This window comes from Xiphophorus maculatus, chromosome 7 (assembly GCF_002775205.1).
Source record: "Xiphophorus maculatus strain JP 163 A chromosome 7, X_maculatus-5.0-male, whole genome shotgun sequence".
NCBI lineage: Eukaryota > Metazoa > Chordata > Actinopteri > Cyprinodontiformes > Poeciliidae > Xiphophorus > Xiphophorus maculatus.
The window spans coordinates 935,353-961,041 of NC_036449.1; the positions used below are offsets into that span (position 1 = coordinate 935,353).

At 38.3% G+C, this 25,689-nt stretch overlaps 1 protein-coding gene across 1 annotated transcript in view; it reads left to right on the forward strand.

Annotated features, from left to right (window-relative positions):
• Positions 1 to 894: 894 nt before the first annotated feature.
• The window catches only part of LOC111609311, a 51,038-nt gene continuing 26,243 nt past the window's right edge, over positions 895 to 25,689 (forward strand). The window contains exons 1-2 of the mRNA XM_023336908.1: positions 895 to 2,563; positions 3,215 to 3,379. Of these exons, the coding sequence (XP_023192676.1) occupies positions 1,017 to 2,426 (1,410 nt within the window). The 5' untranslated portion in view covers positions 895 to 1,016 and the 3' untranslated portion in view covers positions 2,427 to 2,563; positions 3,215 to 3,379. The remainder of the gene's footprint in view (positions 2,564 to 3,214; positions 3,380 to 25,689) is intronic.

The window sequence follows — 25,689 nt, forward strand, 5'->3', positions numbered from 1 at the left end:
ATTTTTCTTTAATAGAGTTGAATAAAGCATTGAAGAATTCCAGTAAATCAACTCCTGGGAATGATCAAATTAGTTACAGTATGCTAAGTAATCTTAGTGAATTGAGTAAAAAAATATTATTAGAATTATATAATAAGGTATGGAAGGAAGGAATATTACCTGACAAGTGGAAAGAAGCAATTGTTATACCTATTTGTAAACCTGGTAAAGATCCTCACTCAGCTGAGAGTTACAGGCCAATAGCTTTAACATCATGTATTGGTAAGATTATGGAAAAAATGGTAAATAATAGATTAATTTATTATTTAGAGTTGAAAGAGAAGATTAAATCTTATCAATTTGGTTTTAGAAAAGGTAGAAGTACAATAGATTCTGCATTATGTCTGGAATATGAAATTAGACGGGCTCAGATTAATAAGGAGAGTCTAATAGCAATTTTTTTAGATATAGAAAAAGCTTATGATATGTTATGGAAAGAAGGATTGTTAATTAAAATAAAACAAATGGGGATAAGGGGCAGAATATATAGATGGATTAAAAATTTTTTAACGGAAAGAAATATAAAAGTAAAGGTAGGTGGCGTTTTAAGTTCAAGGCATCAAGTCGAAAATGGCACTCCCCAAGGTAGTATAATAAGTCCTATGCTATTTATTATAATGATTAATGATATTTTTAATAATATAGATAAATCTTTTGGTGTTTCATTATTTGCAGATGATGGCCTTATCTGGAAGAGGGGAAGAAATATTGAATTTGTAAATAGGAAACTACAAGAGGCATTACATAGTGTAGAAGATTGGGCTTTAGAATGGGGATTTAGAATCTCAATATCTAAATCTAAAGTTGTTGTTTTTACAAATAGAAAGTTAAATATTATTACAAATCTGAAATTATATGAGAATGTTATTGAAAGGATAGATCAAATAAAATATTTAGGATTCTGGTTTGATAAAAAACTTACATGGAAGACTCATGTTAATAAAATAGTTGAAAAAAGTAAAAAAATCTTAAATATAATGAGGTGTTTAAGAGGAAAAGAATGGGGAGCTGATAGGAAAGCTTTAAAAACAATTTACATTGGTCTAATCAGGTCAGTTTTTGATTATGGATGTATTTTATATAATTCAGCTTCAAATAGTTTACTTAAAACCATAGATAGAATACAATATCAAGCATTAAGGCTTTGTTGTGGAGCGATGAAAAGTACCCCAATTTCAGCTCTACAAGTTGAGATGGGTGAGATGCCGTTGGAGCTCAGAAGGAAACAATTAGCAATAACTTACTGGGCAAATATTAAAGGACATAAAGAAAGTTATCCTCCATATATTATGTTACAATCTTGTCAAGAAAAAGAAAAAAAGCAAATTAATAGTTTTGGATGGTTTATAAAAAATGAAATAAGAGATATAGGAATAAATCATAGTTTAATTAGTCCTGTGATTGTTCTTCCTGTTATCCCACCATGGATAATTGAGATAGCGGAAGTTGATTTAAGTTTACTGGAAAAAGGTAAACAATTAGAAAAGAAAGAGGTGGAAAATTATATTGGAAATGAATATGCGGAATATATACAAATATATACAGATGCCTCTAAAATGTCAAATAATAATATAGGAATAGCTTTTATAATTCCGGACTTAGATATTATGAGAAATAAAAGAATAACAGACAAATTGACAGTATACACAGGTGAACTAATGGCTATTTTAATGGCTCTAGAATGGGTTGAGGAAACAAGAGAGAGAGCGGTTGTAATCTGTTCAGATTCAAGTAGTGCATTAGTAAGTATTGTAGAACAAAATTCAGAATCAAGGCAAGATATTATAGCTGATATTAATCATTTAATGTTTAGGATTAAAAGTTATGGATCTCTGGTTAAATTAGTTTGGGTTCCTGCTCACATTGGAGTAATAGGGAATGAGCTGGCAGATAATTTTGCTAAGAATGCAGCAAAAAAGTGTATTGTTGATTTAAATATTAAAATGAGTAAAAATGAGGTTAAAAATATTAGTAAAATGTATATTAAGGATAAATGGCAGGAACAGTGGGATAAAGGAAGCAATGCCAGATTTTATTATAGCATCCAAAGAAAAGTTGGAGAATTTAGGAAATGTAGCAGGAATAAAAAAGAAGAAGATATTATATCTAGATTAAGGTTTGGACATACAGGTTTAAACAGTACTCTTAAAATAATTAATAAACATGATACAGGTTTCTGTAGTTATTGTGGGAAATTAGAAACAATACAACATTGTTTTTTAGAATGTAGTAAGTATGTTCGAGAAAGGGAGGAATTAATTAGAAATTTAAATAGGAATAAAAATAAATTAGATATTAGAAGTTTGCTTCAAAGATCATCGGGGGACGTAGTTTTTAATAGTATTTTTAATTTTCTAAGGAGAACAGGTATTATGGGAAGATTATAGTGACTTTACATCTGATCCATACTCCAGTCTAGAAGGTGGCGGTAATGCACCTAAAAGTTGTTTGCCAACCGCCATAAAAAAAAAACAAGAAGAAGAAGAAGAGGCTGGCGACCATGGAGGCGACCGCAAACCCAACGGTGAGTTTAATGCTTTCATATTTCTGTAGTATATTTTATTTTGCGCATGAAGTTTGATACATTATCTTAAAGCTTGATTTAAAACACGGTTTTGGGCCGTTGTTAATCTTACACCATGTAGTGCTGGCATATTACTTCTCGCTACCTCCTAGTTCCCCCTCCCCGCTCTCCCACACCCAATTTTTCCTGTTTTATTTCAAAAAGAAATACCACTTGCGCCAAGTCTAGAATCTTGAAAGAGAACTGATGGGTGGCGACTGTCTGGGTTGGTTGATGTTGTCTTAGGTGAGACTGAGACAGGCAGTCTTAGTAAAGTCGTAATTTTTCAGGAGATGCTACCGCTAATGTACTAAGCTAATATGGCTGCCTTGTATGCTTCAAGGAGGGGCTGTGATACCTCACAATTCAGTTTTAATCTTAGCTCAAAATTCAAACAGTTGAATTGCATGCATGTTTGTGTATTTTCTCTGTGTAGTCTAGCTCTATCTTAACATGTGGTTCCAGAACTGATGTGGATTTTAATAAAAAGTACAACTGTCTTGAATATTTCCAGTTACTTTAGTCTTACAAACATACTAAGTTATCCATATGTTGCGGATATATGGTATATTAGAATTGAAAATGTGAATGTGGCTTTGTTCTCTTCCAAAGCCACACCACCTGAACTGAAAGACATGATCAAATTCTGGACCGGATGGGAAAATCTGCCATCAAGTCTGTCTGTGGAGATTGTTCATGGAAACTACCCAACAGCTGCCACATGCTACGAAACGCTAAGAATTCCTTGTCACTACAGGAGTTACAAATCTTTCAGTGGTGAGTTTTTAGCATGCATTTCCTCTACGCAAACTGGCTTTGGCTTGCTTTGAATGATCGACCTGTAAAAAAAAAAAATCTACATTTAAGCTGTAGCAGTTCTTTGTTTGTGAAGCAGCTTTGTTCAAATGAAAATTTTGTTGAAATGTAGAATCAATTCAATTTTCTGATTTTGTCAGATGATTACATATAATCATATGTATTGAACAAGTGATTCAATACATATGAATGTATTGAATTCATATTCATTGAATGTAAATTCAATACATTCATATGTAATGAATTCATATGAACGTATTCATACGAACTTATTGATATGTATTGAATATGAATTCAATACATATGAATGTATGTAATACATATGATACATTGTAATCATATGTATTACTCATTAGAGTAACATGTTACTCTAGTTCCTCTAGTTTTGTCAAATTCAAAACTAGAGGAACTAGAATGACACAATGTTCAGAGTAGGTATTTAATTTCTCTGAGTTAGTACTGTTTGTACACGCAGTTTTAAATATGAAACTGAAATTGTTTTTTATGCAAAATTTTATTGAATGTACTTAGATGAGTTCATATATGCTGGTATTAGAAAATAAATTACATAAGACAAACAAAACTTTTTCTGATTCTTATAATGCAAGAAATTTAAAGTCCTAGAACAATGTACAAATGTACCTACTAGGTTCCTTTTGAGTAAAGAAAAAACAATCAAATTACAAATTTAGAACATTTTAGTTCTTAAACATGTCTACAATAAAGACACTAAAATTCACCTTTGTGGTAACATGATCAGTATTTTGCTTTACATTTCATAAATGGTGAATTTTGAAACTGGTACGGAAGCTTATTGCTATAATCCAGTGGAAAAAAATTGAGCGCTATCACGTTATAACGTCATACGTATCTTATTAAAACGTGATAGTTATCTTGTTAAAACATGATACGCATCTTGTATAAACGTGATAATTTTATGTCCAGGAAGTGGTGGTATTATGCCAGGCTAGTACTGTGGCTAACAGGACTTGGTCAAGTTTCCCTTCATGTTTAGTCTAAAACACGGAGATACAGATGCTGCTTTGCACTGTGGTTGAAACCAATAATAGCATGCACACTCTGAGCAGGATCCTAAACAGAACGGGACTGCACAGAAGGAAACGTCAGTCCGATCCTCTAGCTGTGGCGGCGATCCTAACTGATTCTGGATCGAAGCTGAAGTTGGCTTTCGATTGTAGCTCCTAAGTCCTCTGGCCTGCAGAAGGGCCTTTACCATTCGGTACCCACTGGGCCGGATTTTAGCAGGGGCTTACCGGGGCTGCAGCCCGGGGCCCCGGCATTTCGGGTGCCCCGAAGGATGTTTTATATTTTTGTGAATGGATAGTGTCAGAATTTAATCAATGACTACGATGATTTTGACAGCACCGATGAAAAATGTTCCAATTTGTTCTGGCAAACGTCCATCTTGAATGCTTGCTTGTTATTGGTCCACTTTTGACGCATCTTACGCATTGGGGAAGAGGAGCGTCAAGGGAATATTATTTTACAATGGCGGACAACAGAAAATATGACAGCGGAGCGCAGAAAAGAAGGAAGAGAAAAGAAAAAGAGCATCCCGCCAAAGAGGCGACAAACAAAATGCCTAAACTGACAGGCTTTTTTAAACCTGTTAGCGGAGATGGAGCAGAAACATCATTATTCCCCGCTCCTCAAACCCTTAGCTATGCTAACACCGGCACTAAGATCCCGCCAGAACCTTTAACTGTGACTGAGTCGGTGGCTGGACTGGCGTCTGTGGAGTCAGAGTCGGTGGAAGCGGGATCTTCTTCCGCAGATGGAAAGACGACTGTGGATCCGTACAGTACCGATCCGGTGCATTGGGAGGAAATTGACGAGTCCGTGCGAGCTTACTGGGCTGAGCGAGGACCGGAGAGCTGTCAAAATATGAATGTTGGCTTTCAAGCATCAAAAGCGTCACTTCTCCAAATCTCACTTTAAACGCAAAATAATTTGAAAACAAACTTGGTCTTTTTTAAAGTTTATCTGCTAATTTAAAGTAAAAATTTAAATGATTGTAGATACAAAACAAAGATTGTGCATGTCTGCATTATAAGACAGGCTCAAAGTTTCAAACTTTTCAGGGTTGAGTATTGTTGTCTTATTTGGTTTGCGTTTGAGTAAATGTAGGTCATGTTTGTGGTTCGAGTTCCTACAAAGAAGTTGAATGCAAAAGTGACATTAATAAATGGAAATCTGTATTTTGTTCTTCATATTTTTCAAGATGTTCTCTGTAAAAACCTTGATCTAGAAGATGAAAATTGTTCATTTGCACCCACCTCTGCTTTTATTGAGAACCGGGGGCTGTAAAAAATCCTTCAGAGGGCAGCACTTTGGACTTACCTGGGTCAGGATATTTTCTGAAAACTACAGTATCCGATTTCTTTTTTCCAGAAGATATTGTTGAAATCCATGTTCTGTCTGACTGGCAGAGAAGCACTTTTTTGACATTTATTTCCTCCACTATTTATCAAGAACTTTAAAACCAAAGAAAAAGTTTGAGTTTTGATGTATTCCACTTGTACTTATATGGACTTGTAAATGCTGGGGATATTTGTATAAATATTGTTTTACTCACTTTGCTTTGTAAAAGTATATTTGAGCATTGCACTTTCTTGCACTCAATCTGTTTTATAGTTTGTGTTGAAGTCCAGGCAACAATAACTATTCAGTGATTTTATTTTGTGATGGAAGCATCATATTCTAGTTTCAACCCCAACATGTGGTTTAGTCTTTCTAGAAAAGAGTTCAGAGTTGTTTGTAGTTTGTGACAACTGGCTTATTAAAGTTGTAAGTTGTCAAAACTTACTGTTCGGTCATTTTCTGCTCATCCTCTAAAACAAAACAAACACATACAAATATATATATATATATATATATATTTTTTTTTTTTTTTTTGACTCTAGCCCAGGGGCCCCCATCCTCCTAAATCCGGCCCTGGGTACCCAGAGTGAGGCTGCCTGGATTTAATGTCTCTCACACATTGGTCTAAGTCATCATCTGACATGGTGGTGTATAATGCCCTCACTGAAAGACCAGATTCTGCCATCCGTCGATATACAGTCCGACTAGATATACCCAAGAATTTGGCGATGCATGGGACAGGGAGATGGAGCTCTAAAAGACTGCAAAGGTAGTCTGAGGATACGACCATCCGTTGTCGCCCAGCTGGTCCTTGCTCAATATGCACAACAGTTGTTTGTTGTTCTTCACTTTGTTTTTCTAAATTAATTAGTCTGTGCAAATGAGCCGACGCATCCAAAATATTTGAAGGAACATCTATCTGACAAGACATGGCATTTAAAAAAACTAGTTCTTGAGTGCAGATAAAGTCCAGGAAATCCAGATCCAGGGGCATACGTTCAAGGACATGCTCCGAACGATCACGGAGTCTATCAAAAATATGATCCAGCAAAAGTTCCTTTTGCACAGATCCATATAGTGCATGAGGAGCTCACGGGCTCCCATCTGCATAAACACTGCCAGAAGCTCCTGATACTCTCCCAGAGGTGTGAGATACTGCAGGATGAGCCTCTGCTCAATCTCTGGGGTCAAAAGGGTCCAGATGGTAGTTGTTGCCAATTAACCCAGGGACTCATCTCTGACCAGCTGCTGTTGGAAAGCTCGCTTGAAAAGAGAGAGAAAAGAAACATGTCAAAAAAATTGTCAGTAAAATAAAAAAGTATTTTGAAATCAGTAGGTCAGTATTGAGAAATCACAGTAATATAAATTAAATTATGATATTTAATCTAAAATAAGTTAAAGGATATACTTACAAGCATATATTTTTCTTGAAAATGAGTTAAAATCAATTGAAAAAAACAAAGGGAGTTGTTTATAGTGTTGCTAGGTAACAGAACGAGGTTTCATACCGCAAAGTAAAAAGAATGTAAATTAATATTGTATATCAACATTTGTCAGATAAGAGAAGCAGTATTTTGAATGATGTTTAATTTCTTAATTAATTCATAAATGAAGTCACCTGAACAATACAGTAGCTGAACAGAATGGGGTTGTGGTTATAATTAATGTCGGTAGTGTTCACAGCCCCTCCTTGAAGCATACAAGGCATACAAGGTGTTTTAAATCATTAGCGGTAGCATCTCCTGAAAAATTACGACTTTACTAAGACTGCCTGTCTCAGTCTCACCTAAGACAACATACAAACAACCCAGAAAGTCGCCACCCATCAGTTCTCTTTCAAGATTCTAGACTTGGCGCAAGTGGTATTTCTTTTTGAAATAAAACAGGAAAAATTGGGTGTGGGAGAGCGGGGAGGGACTGGGGGAACTAGGAGGTAGCGAGAAGTAATATGCCAGCACTACATGGTGTAAGATTAACAACGGCCCAAAACCGTGTTTTAAATCAAGCTTTAAGATAATGTATCAAACTTCATGCGCAAAATAAAATATACTACAGAAATATGAAAGCATTAAACTCACCGTTGGGTTTGCGGTCGCCTCCATGGTCGCCAGCCTCGGTGACGCTGGTATTTCTTCAATATGACAGTTGCGTCACGTGATTAGCTGGGTCCTGGAATCTGACATCCATTGCTAATGTCTGTGACCTGAAGTAACCTTGCCATGTTTACAGCGAATTTTTAGACGTTGAATTTGAGACAGCAAATTTGAGCAAGTTGAATTGGAGGACACTGAAAATATTGCATTTGAATTTTGAAAAGTTGAATTCTTTTATATGCTGAATTTTTTAACTGTGAAAATTTAAACTGTGAAAAATATGTATATTGAAAATTTGATCACTTCGAAATAGGAATGTGAATTTTTTTAATAAATGAAAATTGCAACCATGTACAAATAATGACACTGAATTTTTTTTAGGTTAAAAATATATTCTGAATTTATTTTAACACTGAAAAGGTAAGCACTAATATACAACATTCAAATTTCAGAGGCATTTTTTATTCAAATTCTGATGGCACATATATACTTCCATAGAAGGCCTTGCAGGCCCTGACGGCCCACCACTGAATAAATCATATGAAAAAAAAATCTTGAAAATTGATCAAATGTCAATTGAATCTGAAAGTTCAATCGACATTTGTCTGGAAAATATTCACAACACTTCACTTTTCAAATTTTGGTATGCTACTGACAGATTTTAAATAGTATTAAATTAACCTCTCCTCAAACTTCTACACTTAAATACCCCATTTTGAAAATGTGGACATTTTTTAAATGTTTGCAAATTTATTAAAAAAAAGTAAACCAAGAAATTATTTATAGCTTTTGCCATGAAACTCAAAATTGATCTGGTTCCTCTGATCATCTTTTGAGCTAATGGTACATCTTCAATGGAGTCCAGTTGTACCGAGTTCAGTCTGTTGGATCTGAAGGCAGGCAAATATCTTTGGAAAATCTAGATAAGGGATGTGGACTTTCTGACAAATTGTGACCGCTGATTGGTCAGTGTGCTGACAAATGCCCTGGAATGATTGGGGGAGGATTGCTCCACATCTGCTTGGGGACAAAGCCGGCATCATGTCAATTGTTTCTGGAAGTGATAATGATAATACGCATAGAGAAAGTTCAAATCCTCTTGCATGATGTTTTTTAACTCAGTATATAATCATTTATTTTTATTTTGTGTCTTTTGATGAAAATGCCACAACAGCTACATACAAGTAATGTTAAATGAGATGAAAAAAAACAACGACAAACTAAATCTAATATTTTCTGGGGGTGCTATGACTTTTCCAGAGGGGGCTATAGCACCCCCTAGAACTCCCCTAGCGTAGTACTTGAAAAGTGTTCAAAGTACTCCTGGAGGTGAGATTTAAAGCTCCATCTCACTGGGGACTCTGGGTTCCCAGCAGACCCTCATAATAAGTTTGGGTCTGCCAGGTCTGACCAGCATCCTCCCCCACCATCAGAGCCAACTCGCCAATAGGCATGTGGAGAGGTGCAACTCTGCACCTCTCCACATGCGTATGTTGAATAAACATACGTGCTTATTCCCTTATGCGTAAGGGCAATCCATGGCAAGCACATAAGTCAATCAACTAATTGGCTCCAATCAGCCAATTAAAACCCGGAGACGTGGCGTTCCTTCAGCCCTCAGCAGTGACTGACAGGCAGACAGAACCTTCCAAACTTCCTGAGGAGCGCCAGACTGGACTTGATGTTGGAGAACCAGGCCAGAACCATCTTACACTCAGCTTACACTACAACTTACACTCAAAGAAATGAATCATTGACTAACTTTTTTTTTGTCAACAGGTTCCACATAATTGTATTATGTTAATTGAAAGCAAAACAGATATAATAATCTGACATTATGGCTTTATGTTTAACTAAGATAAAACTAATGAATGAACCCTACAAATTCAAGTCACTTCAGATTGACAAATTAGAAAAAAAGATAGGGTTTGAATGGCTGGCAGAATGTTCTAGTCGCGGTTTGAGCGTTTTTTTAAGCCAGATCAGATTAAAGACTCAAGGTTGTGAAAAATTGCCCTTTAGCCATTTACTGAATCGTTAGCTAAATTTAGAAGCCATTAGCTTCATATACAAAACAAAGTCAGCTTATAAGGTTTTCTGTGTCAATATTTCATGATCAAATTAATTGCATGCCACTATGGACGAGTTTACAAAAACGGGTCTCTATACACTCTGCCGGACAAAGAGAACTTCCGGGTCAGACCGCTTGTCAAAAATGAAATCATGAAAATCAAAATTGAGCACACGTTATCCATGTTTTCCATTTCAATTTTATGTTATAAATGGGAAATCGGATAACAAGCTGAGCTGAGTTTGTTTTTCGTTTGAAATGAAAAATGAAAAAACAAAAATGGACAAATTTTTTCGTTTTTCGTTTATCAAATCAAAATTGAATAACGGCTCGGCTCGTTATCCGATTTCTCATTTAGTGCACAAAATGGAAAAAAACAGATAACGAGCGCTCAATTTTATGATTAAATTTTTTGACAAGTGGTCTGACCCTGAAGTTCTCTAATGGGTCACTGTGTAGAGACCCATTAGTGGCATGCAATTAATTTGATCATGACACCTTCACACAGAAAGCCTTATACTCTGACTTTGTTTTGTATATGAAGCTATTGGCTTATAAATGCAGCTAACAATTCAGTAAATGGCTAAAGGGCTAATCTGCCCAATCTGCTGTTTTTAAAAGACACTCAAACCACAACTAAAACATTCTGCCACTCTTGTGAAACCCTACAGTTTTTGTTCCAAGTTTTTTCTTTCTGAATAGCATTCGCATACCAAAAATAATCCGTTATCATGAACAAGCATGCAGAATAGGTTGATTATCCAAAATATACAATAAAAATATTTCTACCAGGTAGGAAATGTTTGAAATAATGTGCCAAATAGATTATTAAAAGAGTAACTAAATGCTACGGAAGAGGATTTGGGCCACAGAAAGGTCATCATTGTGACTTTAATCTCAGAATTCGAACTTTAATCAAAAAAAAATAATCATGCACACTTAGAAAACTGTTATGGGATCCTATAATCCTCAAGGTTTACTACCTTATAATTCACAATTTTATAAGTGAGGTATGACTGTCCACTATGAAATGAAAACCTTTGTCCTCTTCATGAGACTATTTACGTATAACTTATTAGTGTCTACTGACTAAACATAATGAACAACTTTTGTGTTGATGCTTTCCATTATTCCTTTGCTCAGGATGTAGAAGCAACACATTTTAAAAGAATTATTTCATATTTAATTTGTACCAACCTGTATATAGCCAGACATTTAACTGGATGATTTATTTACGATGCTTACTGGCCATATTTAATCTTATCAGATTGTAAACTCAAATCTTACGAAATAAACAGAGACAAAATGTTTTCATAAAAATGTATTTATTACAACAACATACAAGCAGATATTCAGCTGATGTTTGGGGAATCATGAAAAAATATTCCTATAATTTAAGTATATAAATTATGAGGAGACAGTGAAGAAGTGACAAACATTTTGTCTCTGTTTATTTTGTAAGATTTGAGTTTACAATCTGATAAGATTAAATATGGCCAGTAAGCATCGTAAATAAATCATCCAGTTAAATGTCTGGCTATATACAGGTTGGTACAAATTAAATATGAAATAATTCTTTTAAAATGTCCTCCTGACAATAATAATAATGCCAGGAGGAAGAATAGAATCACTGGGAGATTCTGGGAAGCTGCATCCAAACCTGGAGCTGTGGCCTCTCCTGAACAGCTGCCTGCCTGAAACAATAAAAAAATAAATATTTTCAAAAAAGTTCACCCTGCAAGTAAGAAGCCAATCGAAGGGAAAAATATATTTCACGCACACACACAAAAAATTATTTTACAAACTAAAAAAAAAAAACTAAAAACAAAGTTCAGAAGATAATATCTTCAGATGTATTGAACTCTCTAGAGAATATTATATTTTGATAAACCATGCACACGGTACATATAGCCTACAAACACATTAAACTCTTCATATCACACTTTGAGCCACTATGAACCGATAACAGGCAGCGGAAAACAACAGTGACATGCCAAAATTATGCCGCTGTTAGCGGAGCTATGCTGCTCCAAAAACTCCGGAGCACATTTCAGGGAAGCCTAATTTTGGATGAACTAAGTTAATAGACAAAGTTATAAGGACTACTTTTTGTGGCAAATAGGGTACTTACGCAGTTGCGCAGTGTAAAGAAAGCCATCTTGCTGGTCCAGAGAAGAGGGAGTTATAGTTGCAGGAAAGGAACGCCCCCGCGCTCTAGCTTTTCAAAATAAAAACTCAGGCTAACCATTTTTCTCGGAGGCCAGATGTCCGGTATTGTTTGTTTCTCACAGGAGCATTACTTATACTGACTTGCTGTTGGCAGAAAATACTACAGCGTGAAACGATCAAGATTGTGTCTCTGCAGCCTGTATAAAGTCTATATATGATACGGACCCTGTGAAAGCCAGACATAGAGAACTTCTGGGTCAGACCAGACCGCTTGTCAAAAATGTTATCATGAAAATCTAAATCAAACGCTCGTTATCTGTTTTTTCCATTTCCGTTTTGTGCACTAAATGGGAAATCGGATAATGAGCCGATTTCCGATTTTGGTTTAATAAACAAAAAAAAGAGTCTATTTTTGTTTTCTCATTTTTTCATTTCAAACAAAAAAACAAACTGCCTGAAAATAAACGGACCAAGCCGTTATCCGATTTCCGATTTTGGTTTGATAAACAAAAAGCGACTCTATTTTTTTTTTCATTTTTCATTTTTAATTTCAAACAAAAAAAACAAACTGCCTGAAAATAGGGTCCGTGTATTTTCACTCTTCAAAATAAGGGTTACCCCCAGTGTATTATAAGCCTGGCAGCCCGTGATGCTTTACTAGCCCCCACGCCAGGCTAAGCGTTTCTTGTTTATGTTTTTAGGAAAATAATAATAATAAAAAAAATCGCTTTTTGTTTAAAGCCGGATTGCAAGCGTCTCTGTTGCTCTGAGCATTTCACTTGAGGAGCAGGTTTATTCTTAAAGGATAAGTTTATAATAGATAGGTTTATAGCTTATGCATTTAAACTGGACCGCGTGGACCAATAACACCGCTGGTGCCTCTGCGCTTTGCCTCGTGCACTGCCACTGCTTTACCTCACTTTACCTAAGTGTGCGTGTGCCTCCTTTCACTCAAACTGGACACAGGCTGACCTGTATGGATATTTACATCGACTTACTGTGAGGAATTATGTCTCTTTGGAGAAATCAAAAAACCTGCCACGTTAGCTCTGGTTGCGCAGCTCTATGTGAACCGCAGGAATAGTAGTAGCGAATACAGATGTGAGTTGAGAACAATTTATCTTTGTGAACAAAGACTTATATGCGGCGTTTACACGCTGCCCAGCGTGTGGCTCTGTCCTCCCTGCAAAGTTTATGCACGTGTTCCCGGTCGACCAGAGCGTTAGTGGTTAACAAACCAGGGTTAAACCTCATCATGTAGGTTCAGCCCGATGAGGAACTTTCGCGCTCTCCTCTTAGTCACGCATCATGCTGGTTTTATATTATTTTATTATTAGTAGTAGTATTATTTTTCCGGTTACATGGTGCATCTCTGTGCAGTGCAGCGGATTTAACTCATCCTGCAGGGCCGGTCCAAGGCTGTATGAGGCCTTGAGCAGAATCTGACTTAGGGGCCCCTCTTGCTGCTAAAAACATCAGCACCTCTAACAGCTTCTGTGTTAGGTTTAATCTGGGAAAGACTGAGTAGTTTAATTGGCCAATCTAAAAAGCAATCAATTATAATTGCAGTTTACTAATTTGTATTTGTGAATGAACAGAGCTCAAACTCAAAGATTATACTCACAGCATCAGATTGTTGCTATGGTAACAAACCAATCTAACTATGAATATTGTTCTTTGAAGTTTTACAAAGTAAACTTGCCAACTCCTTAAAATCTTACATTTAAATGTTAAACAATTTAAAACCTTTTAATTATGCATGCTGAAACCATTAAATTAAATTAAATTTAGCAGCATTGATATTCTCAATAAATAAATGTTGCATTTATGTATCTGTGGTCTGTGTTAAAATATTAGTATTTATGGGCCCCTGAAGCCCTGGGGGGCCTTATGGAACTGCTGGCTTAATTTGGATTAAACAGAAGTGCAAATAATTGATATTAATTTTAATTGGATTTTTTGATTTATTGTATTTATGACTAGTTGTCATGAATGTTGTCATGGGTTTAGATAGCATTGATAAATGGCGTTTCCTATAACCTAATTAGTAATAATTTTACATTTCCTGTCAACTTAACATCTTTTAATACAAAAACAAGGTGAACCGCCTTGGCGACCCGACCATCGGGCTCAGCAAGCTTTCTGGAGGAAACTCTGAAAATAAAAGCACTAAATTCCAAAACCGGAGTCAACTAACAAAATAAAGCTAACAAGCACTAAAAAAGAACACAACAAATAAGGAGCCTAAAAGCTGGTGTTATTTACATTCCCATCAAAATTATAAGTGTTTGTTTAAATCAAACATGAAAACAAGAATGAATAAATTTCTATACGCAGTAACCATTTGTAGTTATTAGATTATGAACATTCTAGTATCAGAATTAGCTTTTGCACTGGGCGCTCCACAACAGAATTCTTACAAGAGCGTTGACCTTCATCATTCAGTTTCTTATCTCCAAAGGAGATTTTTACTCTTCTTACTAGTTGAATGGGTTCCATGTGCTGCACATACCCTGAATTTAGTTGGTGTTAATAGTGTTAACTGCTGTTTTGAGACAGCTGATTTTTTCCAGTTTGTGCAAAACTTGTTTAACTTCTGCTCTAAGTCGACAGCAAGATGGTGACAGATGGACTGCAGCCTAATGCAAACAAGCACATTGAAACATTGAAGTCCCTTTCAAACACTAGATGGGCTGCATATGCAAATGCCATGCAGGCAGTGCATATTAACTATGCAAACATTAAAATTTTTTTGAAGAATATTGTAAATGACACAAACCAAAATACAGCAATAAGAAATGGAGCAAGATCACTTGATAAAAAATGGACAAGCTTGAAACAGCTTTTATGTGTACATTTTGGCATTGCATTTTGCAGCGCTTTGAAAAAGCAAGTGTAGCTTTGCAGTTTATGGAACTGGACTTGCGTAAAGCTGTGGATTTCGTAGGATCCTTGCGGGAGTACATTGGAGGTCTGAGAGATCAGTTTGATAGGTTTGAGTCTCAACCAAAGAAGTTGTCTCCAACAGTTTCACAGGTTTGCAGAGTTACTACTCAAAGACCAAAGACTCAAAAAAAAATTTTGGAGAGAGTGCCACAGCTGATAAGGTTGAGTTATCAGCTCAACAAAAGTTCTCCACCATTGTTTTTTTGGTGGTTGTTGACAGATTGCTCTCTGAAATTGCTCGCCAGTATGCTGCATAAAATAATCTTAACAACACTTTTGGCTTCCTGAACAATTTTTCTGATGTTACTGTCCCAGAGCTAAGAAACAAAGCATCTCATCTCCAAAGTAAATATTCAGCTGACTTGGAGATGGACTTTGTAGAGGAAATTGTCCAGTTTAAAGATTTTATTCATTATAAAGGCATCACATCTGGTCCATTGCTTTTACAATTCATTAGGGGAAAGAAACTGCAGGACATCTTTCCAAATGTGGATATGGCATTCAGGCTTTACCTGACATTTCCTGTCACAAATGCAAGTAGTGCACAATCATTCTCCAAGCTTAAAATAGTTAAGAATAGACTCAGATCCACAATGGGACAGGAAAGACTGAACCATTTGACTCCTGTGTCTATTGAGAGTGATCCAGTGATAAAGATGGACTTTAGTGATCTTGTCAAGGACTGTGCAGCAAAAAAAATCCAGAAAAGTGGGCATCTTTTCAAAGTTCTTATCAAACTAAGGCTTAAAAGTCTTCTAACCCTTTCACTCATTACTGAAAGGGCTTGGTATTACTGGTTAGGGCAGTGGTGTCCAAGTTTTTTTACATGAGGGCTAAAATTGTTATGTTGAAAGAACTTTGGGGCTGTGGAAGAAGTTGAAAACAAACTTGGTCTTTTTTCAGTTTATCTGCTAAAGTAAAGTAAAAATTTTAATGATTGTAGATACAAAACAAAGATTTTGCATGTCTGCATTATAAGACCGGCTCAAAGTTTCTAACTTTTCGGAGTTGATTATTGTTTTCTTATTTGAGTTACATGGTTTGTGTTTGAGTAAATGTAGGTCGATGTTTGTGGTTCTAGTTCCTCCAAAGCCAGGAATCCCTAATCCCTTATCAGGGATACACACCTCTAGTCCAATCAAGTCTCTCTTCTCTGACCAGAACCTATAAATGGAAGCCAGATCCACTCTTATTCAGAGTAGACTTGACAGACTCCGTTGACTCTATATTTCTGTTCTCAACTTGCAAGGTTTTAATAAATTTCTTATTTTCTTCTCATCCAGACTCTTGTTAAAGTAATTTTTTCCACAACATTGGCAAACAGCTAAAGCAAACATTATTACCACCAACTGGTAAGGCCGCCCTGTACATCAGTCAAGTGACGGGATGAATGATAGGCTGAGGTCTATTTTTTTTAATGTCATATGTTAAACTCAGAGGGATTTATGAGGGATTCAACAGAACATAAACTCTACAAAACATCAAGAGATTACATTATACTGTTCTTATTTACTGCTTTGTTCAGTGTTACAAACCTGATGGAACACTGAATGAGATATACTAAGATAAATAAAGCTTTCATAATAAAATATCAACAAGACAAGTTCAACAATTCAGTTTAATCTCAGAAGCTTCTTCTATGAGACAGGCTTTAGTGGTATCCACATCTTTTATGAGCTTGCTCAAAAATAAACAGTACGAATGAATCACAAAATGGAAATTTATTTGCTCTCCAGCAAAAGTACTTCTTCATGTCTAGTCTTAAATCTAACCTTTTCTGGACAGAGCCCTAGTTGACTGAAACTTTGCTGTATGTGATTTGAAAATGATAAACACAACAGTTCCCAGACATCCATTTAACAGCGGTGAAGAAAAGTCAACAGAGCATCATTAACATTCTCTAACACATGTTGTCATTAAGATATTTAGAGATTTTTCTGAAAATGGTGGCGCCCTGTATGGCTGCGGCTGCATGGGCTCTCGACAACTTGCGAGTATTTGAGCAAAATACGCCGCCTAAAACGCTACAAACTTTGCATCCACTCAGTAAGTTAGAATATGATCGCCAGCGTCTGCTGGAATTACGATCATCAAGTGATTTTGGACTCATAAATACGACTACTCTGGAGTGTTTACATGACCTCGGAGTGGTACGGAGGCAAGACCCAGCGGCCCACAGCGCAGCGGACTCGCCTAGCAGCACTAGTCGGAGGAGGAGAAAGCGAAGGCGGTGCGACCGGCAGCGGAAGCGCGGCTGTCGAAGTGGACTAACAGCTAAGTTAAACGCTAACCCCCACAGATCGCCGCTTCCGTCCATCTTCCTCTCCAACGTCCGCTCTCTGGACAACAAAATAGACCATCTACAACTGGAACTGTCTTCAAAGAGAGAGTTGGGGAACTGCTGCGCTCTTATTCTGATGGAGACATGGCTCAACTCGTCCATACCGGACAACGTTGTTAGCCTGGAGGGGCTCGCTACATTCCACGCAGACAGGAGCAGCGCTCTCAGCGGTAAAACCCGAGGAGGGGGGCTGTGTATTTACATCAACAACAACTGGTGTAAAAATGCCATGAATGCCACCAGTTACTGCTCCCTGGACATCGAGCTTCTGACTGTTAACTGCAGACCATTCTACCTGCCCAGGGAGTTTACTGTTGTTATCATCACTGCTGTGTATGTGCCCCCCAGTGCTAACACTAAAGAGGCTATGAGTGTTCTCTACCGGACCATCAGTGAGTTGCAGTCCTCACACACAGAGGGCGTTGTCATCATTGCCTGGGATTTTAACCAGGCCAACATGAAGACTGTTCTCCCTCACTTCAACCAGTATGTGGATTTTCCAACCAGGGGAGTGAATACTCTAGACTTGGCCTACACCAACATCAAAGAAGCATTCAGAGCAGCCCCCCGCCCTCACCTTGGCTCTTCAGACCACCTATCTGTCATGCTAATTCCTGCATACAAGCCCCTGCTGATCAGAACAAAACCTACAGTGAAGCAGGTGAGGGTGTGGACTGAGGGGGGCATGGAGGCACTTCAGGACTGTTTTGAGTGCTCTGACTGGGAGATGTTCAAGGCAGCAGCCACTTACAACGACCAGATCAACATTGATGAGTACGCCATGACTGTGTCAGCCTACATCAACAAGTGCACAGAGGACGTCAGCATCACTAAGAACATTATCACCCGGGCCAACCAAAAACCCTGGATGACTAAGGAGGTACTGGAAATGCTAAAAGCACGGAACTCAGCCTTCAAGTCTGGTGACACGGAGGCACTGAGGACAGCGAGAGCCAACTTGAACCGTGCTATCAGGTTAGCAAAGCGAACCCACAGTCAGAAAATACAGGAGTTCTTCCACGACACCAGCAACACCAGGAGTATGTGGCAAGGCATACGGGCGATAACAGATTACAATCCATCCTCCCCCCAGTGGGCGAAGTTGATGCTGACCTTCTCAATGGACTCAATAACTTCTTTGGGAGGTTCGAGGCACTGAACAGTACTCCGGCAAAGAAAACTGTTCCCCACCAGGAAGAGGAGGCACTCTGCCTGGACACAGCCAATGTGTTGAAGACTCTGAAAAGAGTCAACCCATGGAGGCCCCAGGCCCCGACAACATACCTGGGCGGGTGTTCAGGGAATGCGCAGGTCAGCTGGCTGGTGTCCTAACAGACATTTTTAACACTTTACTGGACCAAGCCACAGTGCCAGCCTGTCTCAAAACTGCCTCCATCATTCCGGTGCCAAAGAAACCTCAAGTCACCTCTTTCAATGATTACCGGCCTGTGGCACTGACTCCCATCATGATGAAGTGCTTTGAAAGGCTGGTAAAAGAACACATCGTCTCCAGACTCCCCTCCACATTCGACCTGTTCCAGTTTGCCTACCGCCGAAACCGCTCCACTGAGGACGCCATCTCCTCCGCCCTACACCTGAGCCTGGCTCACCTGGAGGAGAAGAACACTCATGTGCGGATGTTGTTCCTGGACTTCAGCTCAGCGTTCAACACAATCATCCCACAGCATCTGGCAGGAAAACTGGGACAGCTTCAGCACCCCCCTGCGCAACTGGCTGCTAGACTTCTTCACCGACAGACCTCAGTCAGTCCGGATCGGACAACACACCTCCGATGTCATCACCCTCAGCACAGGCTCCCCTCAGGGCTGCGTCCTGAGCCCTCTGCTGTTCACTCTGATGACACACGACTGCGTCCCCAGGTTCGCCACCAACCACATTGTGAAGTTCACGGATGACACAACGGTGGTGGGCCTCATCAGAGACGACAACGACCTGGACTACAGAGAGGAGGTGGAGCAGCTGGTGGACTGGTGCAGAGACAACAGCCTGATCCTGAACGTTGACAAGACGAAGGAGATGATCGTTGACTTCAGGAAGAACCGGCCCAGCCACGCTCCGCTGCTCATCAACAGCTCGGCTGTGGAGGTGGTCAGCAGCACCAAATTCCTGGGGGTGCACATCACAAACGACCTCACCTGGACTGTGAACACCAAATCTCTGGTCAAGAGGGCACAGAAACGCTTGTATTTCCTGCGGAGGATGAGAAGAGCACACCTGCCCCTGCCCATCCTCAAGACGTTCTACAGAAGCACCATAGAGAGCATTCTGACCAGCTGCCTCTCTGTGTGGTGTGGAGGCAGCAGCGCCTCCGACTGGAAGAACATGAGGAGAGTGGTGTGGACAGCAGAGAGGATCATCGGGGCCCCCCTTCCCTCCATTCAGAACATTTCATCCCAGCGCTGCGTGTCCCGAGGCCAAAACATCGTCAGTGACCCCTCACACCCCCACCATGGACTGTTCTCCTTGCTGCCCTCTGGAAAGAGGTTCCGCAGCATCCGGTGCAGCTCCACCAGGTTCTGAAACAGCTTTTTTCCACTTGCCATCAGACTGCTGAACTCTTAACTGGACTGCACTCAAAAACTGGTCTCCACTTCATACCATGCACATGTACATAGCTAAATAACTTCTATTTTACTGTCATTCCTGCACTTTATATTTTATATTTATATTTATATTTATGTTCCGGAGTAACCTCATAACATTGGAACCTCAAAACATTGTTCTGAGCCGTATGCAACGAAATTTCGTTCTGTATACACCCTGTGCATGCAAAATGATAATAATGTCAGTCTAAGTCTAAGATGAGTCATTTGACATGGCAGTCGTTGCTGTGAAGGACACATACCGTACTCTGGTGTCCCAGAAGTTATCATTCAGCTCATGGAAGTCCATCAGCTCCTCTTGTTCAGTGATTCTTTTGTTGATTCGCAGGGCATTGATTATCGTTAACTCAGTGGAAAGAACAGACTTGCCACTGGCTCTTCAGCATCTGCTTATTGTGGATTGCATTGTCACTCTGCAGCAGAGATGAGATGACTGATTTGAAGTCAGAGCTGTTGTCAATCTTCTTACATCAAACAGTGATCCGTTACTGTAATGCTGCTCGTCTGTAAGAGGTAAGTCCTCACTGATGGGGCACCATGCTGTAAAAAGCACACTACAGAATATTAAACTAGTTGATCATGAACTTGTTCTCTGCAGATAATCATGGTGGAGGAAAAGTTTCACTGGTCTTCACAGTTTTACTCGTGCTGCACAGCACAGTTATGTTGTGCACATAATCTAATGTGAAATACCACTTTGTGAACCTTTATGAATGTTTTAAGATTTATGCTAACAGAAGAGGGCTCATACGGTAAACTGCTGTAAAACTGAAATACAGTAAGGCTTTTCGGTTTATTATGCATGAGATGGAAGTCTGTGAATGTTCCACCTTTCAGCCTTGGAGCTAATTCTGGGTTTGAGCTGCAAACTGATAGAAACAGCATGTCTTCTGCATCAAAACCTACTTTTCAGACTATGTGACTGTTGATAAGATGGAGGTAGACCTAGAAATGTACACAACATAGTACTTTTATAGAAAATTATGCTTGCCTAATATTAACAATTCTTCTAAAGCCCCTAAAAGTGATGATGTGAATACTCGTACAAACAACTAAGTAGAACATTGTGATGGCATAGATTGCTCCACTAATGACGTCTCTCCAAGCTGCCTGCAGTGACATACTGCTATGCACCATGAAGCAGGATTTGCTGTAGTTGGCTTCATGTGAATTTATAAAAAGACAGCAGCTGAACTTGTACTTTGCATGCCTGTCACGATAACAAATTTTGCTGAGCAATTAATTGTCTCAAAAATTATTGCGATAAACGATATTATTGTTTGAAGACCATTTTAAACTGATGTAATGATAATGACATAATAATGGAAGAGATATCCTGCCAAAAATAAATGCACTTTATTTTCAAAAGAACTGGAACTGGTAAATAACATAAAACCAAAGTGGAAATAAAAACTACATTCAACCAAAAGAGAATAATCTGTAGATTATGAAGTCTGTATACTATATTGCCCTTCAATAATCATTAGATTTAGATAGAGAAGATGGGCATATCTGGCTACCTGATGCAGTAGTTCACACTACATGTTGTTTTCCCCTTACATCAATCTTAGAACGGCCAACGTTTTAAGTTGACCTGCTATAATCGCAACCGATCATCCTGTAGTGGGTGGTGTGTTCCGGCTGATCGGGTCCAGTCGGTAGAACGTCGTGGCCGCTCCGATCTAAATCAGGCATTTTCAACATGTTGGATTGTCTTGGCCAGTTTATCACTGCAGTGTGTGGGGTTTTCCCCGACTGGGAGTGAGAACGCAGCCTGTTGAATGTGACAGGTAGCCACATTCAAGGGGAATCCATGCTTTCTGAAGGGAAAGCACGGAAGGGAATCCCAAACAGCTGACAAGGCACAACCCAAAGTCCAGCGGACATCGGAAATGATATGTGGAAACAACATTAATGTTTATTCAACATTTTGTGCAAAGAATATCACAGAAATGACAATCAGAGGAGTTGGAGCGAAATTGTTACCGCAGTTGATAAACCTGGTAACTTTTCAACTGTTCATTGTAAATATGACATAAATAGATTATAATGATTTTCATTCAGTCAGGACTTTATTGTTAGAAAAATTATCTAAGTTCATTTACTTGTGAGTTTATTTGAAAGGTTATGTTTTCATATTATTATTCTGTTTGTTTACTTGACTTCTCTCTTTTGTAGTACATTATTAACTATTTTTAGGATGTTTGCCTGGAGGCTAGAGACGTTTACACATTCCTGTGTTAACAGCTTTCTGTGAAACTGATTGGTTGCGGTCAGCCTCGTACCCTTATAAGGGCATGTCCACAGAAGGTTCCAGAACATCCTGTAGTAAAGGTCATTGGTCAATTCTTTGTGTGACTGTGTGAAAAAGCCCAACCTCCTTCTTAGTTTTTTTCTAATAAAAGGCAGTTGGGAACAAAGAGCCAATAGAGTTGATCCCAGACAGTGTTTGATGGCGGCTCTCTGCGTCTGGTTTCTGCTCTCCTCTTCTGCAGAAAAGTAATTTGTGTCTCTGGTTGATTCTTTGCAGGTTAGGACCTAAAATAAACCTATCATTTATGCTGACACTAGCCACATGCCTTGCAGGTAGACTGTATTAAAACAACGATTAATGCCTGGTTTTAAAATTAGTTAACTGGACTTGTAGAGATTATTTTGTGGCCGTTGTTGTACACCATATGGCATGGGTGAACCCGTTATATCTCCGATTTCTGTCGTCTAGTGTGTGGTCCGAGAATCAGCTGACAATTCCAAAATCATGTAGTGTGAACTGGGCATTACGCTAAGGAAATGAGGCAGGGAAGGGTAAGTGGAGAGCACCGGAGTTGAGCCTTTTTTCATCCAGCGTCATCAGTAGGAAGAGAAAAAGACAGCAAGAAACGATAAAGCCGATAAATTAAAATGAGGTTGATAATTTTAATTTATCGTCCGATTAATTGATTTATTGTTTATCGCGACAGGCCTAGTGCTTTGTCTGATTGTCACTATTAATGTAAATACCTATTTGTACTGATGAGGTGAAAACAGAGAAGGTTAATGGAACATAACTATTTTTGGCCTTTTTTCTTTTTCTTTGTTTTTTCATGTACTGAGCTTGTTTTGTTTAGGAAGAAGGACATTGTGTTGGAATCGCAAGGAAGCATTTTGAGCTGGGAAGGTGTATATTATTTGAGAGAGAGTTTCATAACAAAAATAAATTATCAAAGAAAGCCAAGTGTTCGTTACTCTGTTTTCTGCGTGTACCTGGGAAGATCTCACAACCCTATGCCAGTTTTCACGACACAAGTCTTTCATCGAATTTGATGTGCTTGGACATGGCTTTAATGAGGTTAAACTATTTTCTGTAATGTAATTCAAGCAGAAGTTTCAGAAATTATACTCCACAAATTTTCATGGGACTCAGGGGCCCTTGGGACATTTTTCTCAGTAGAACTGTTCTGTAAGAGGATAAAAATTTCTTTTTAGAAAAAGAAAATTGCATCATTAGGAAGTCAGATTGTACTTTATTTCCCAGCTTTGCATCTCTATGTCTTGTTGTTCTGAAGTCCAAAAGGTTTAAGAATTAAAGTGATGAGTTGCTTAATCTCCATAAAATTTTGCCTGATGATCATTAATCATTCGAACAGCTGGTACAGAAACTTGACATCTACAAATCACAGTTATTTAGGTATTTGCAATTAAGACATTTTGTAATGTCAGACTAAGTGTTTTCATCTATGTCCTTTCACATAGATGAAAGGACATATCTATGAAGGCTCTAGATAAGATCTAGAATCTTATCTCTAGGTAAAATTCTAGAGTGTAAGTCTGACACAAAATGTTCTATGAGTAGTGTTTATTCATTGCTCAGTTCATACAATGACACCAATTTGGATCCTCTGAAATTCAAGTTGGAGATGGACTAGAAAGAATCCATAACAGACTCAGTTTGGCAAAAGGTCATTCAAAAATATTTATTCCTCCTCAATATGTCTGAGGCATACAATAGTTCAATTCAAGGTAATACACAGTCTACATTGGTCTAAAGATAAATTGTACGAGTTTAAAAAGGACTTGGACCTGACATGATTGTGGCAGAAAAATTTCAGCCACACTTTTACACACATTCTGGACTTGTCCAAAGGTGCACGGGTTCTGGCAATCTATCTTTTACACTTTTCAGGAAGCACTGAATCTTTTTTGGGTCACCCTCTCTCATTTGGGTGACCCCAGCAGATGCTTCCCTCGGCAAGCATCAGAGGATTATGTTAGGTTTCTGTTTTCTACTGGCCTGTAAACTCATTGTTTGTAAATGGAAGGATCCGGGGTGCTGTGGTGGCTCAGGGGCAAAGCACAACTCACGTATTGAGGCCTTAGTCCTCGTGCCGGTGGTCGCAGGTTCGACTATAGACATAAGAACAGACGCCTCATGGACCGCTCTCGCCTATTGTCGCTGATGAGATTTAAGGCAGCCATCTTGGAGCGGTTGACCGCTCCACTCAACTTTCTATGTTTGGCAGGCGCAATGACATATCAGCGCATTTAATCGATCATAACATGCTTTTTTGTTACTGGAAACCTTATTCAAACAGCTGTCAAAGCTACATTTATAAAGAATTGCATTTTGTAAGTATTTTTTAAATTGTATTGATACATAGTTCAGCATATTTAATTATGCTTAGTGAAGATAACAATAGAATAGGAATAGAATATTCTGATATTGATGTACTGTGTGATGTGCATTTTACAAAGCACACAGCCATTCATAATTTATTTAATAAATTATTTAGTAATATCATACATATTTATATAAATATACAAACACAAATAAATAATGATTAATAATGACACAAATAAATAATGATTAATACTGAATATATATTATTCATCAGCTGTTTTCCAGCCAACGAGTTCTACTTTAAGAGTGATTCAGCAGCTGAGTTTGAGTCCAATATCCGATGAGAGTATCATCCATGCGGTGCAGTGAATCTTTCTCTCTTTAAAGTTATTTCCCACTTCTTTCTCCAATAAAGGTCAAAAAGGCACCGGCCCATCCCTCACCACGTTAACTTAAATAATATAAATAAATAAATCTTAATTGTGTAAGATTTTATTGTTAGTGATGAGTAATGTTTCAGTCATGAATGTTCTCTGATTGGTTACATATTTCTGCCTTCAAAACATTTTCCCATAGACTGTGCAGTAGCTGTGCACACTCAATATAAGCGATAGGATCAGTCTGGTCCCACCTCTCAAGGATGTACAGTAAGCTTTAAACAGACTTATTTTTACCTCATCAGTGCGCATATGAAATTTCCTCCCCAGAATGTTTGCCTGGGTGTACAACATGCAACACTGCCGATAAATGTCATCATCATCACAGGGCTGGTCTGTGATGTAGTGACCCAGATATTTAGTTTTGGAATAAACATTTAACTTTTGCCCTGACAGAAAAAAAGCAGGGAAACAAAGTTTGTCTGCTTTATTCCTACATACTAGCACAAACAGTCTGTTTTCATATGATATACTGATAAGTCATCTGCAGTGACATGCGGTCAGGGGAGGCAGGTGAGGCAGTGCCTCACCAGCCATCATGGAAAGAAAGAAAATATATAATCATAAAGTAATTTAAATTGTTATATTCATCCGGTGGTTTGTACTAAAAA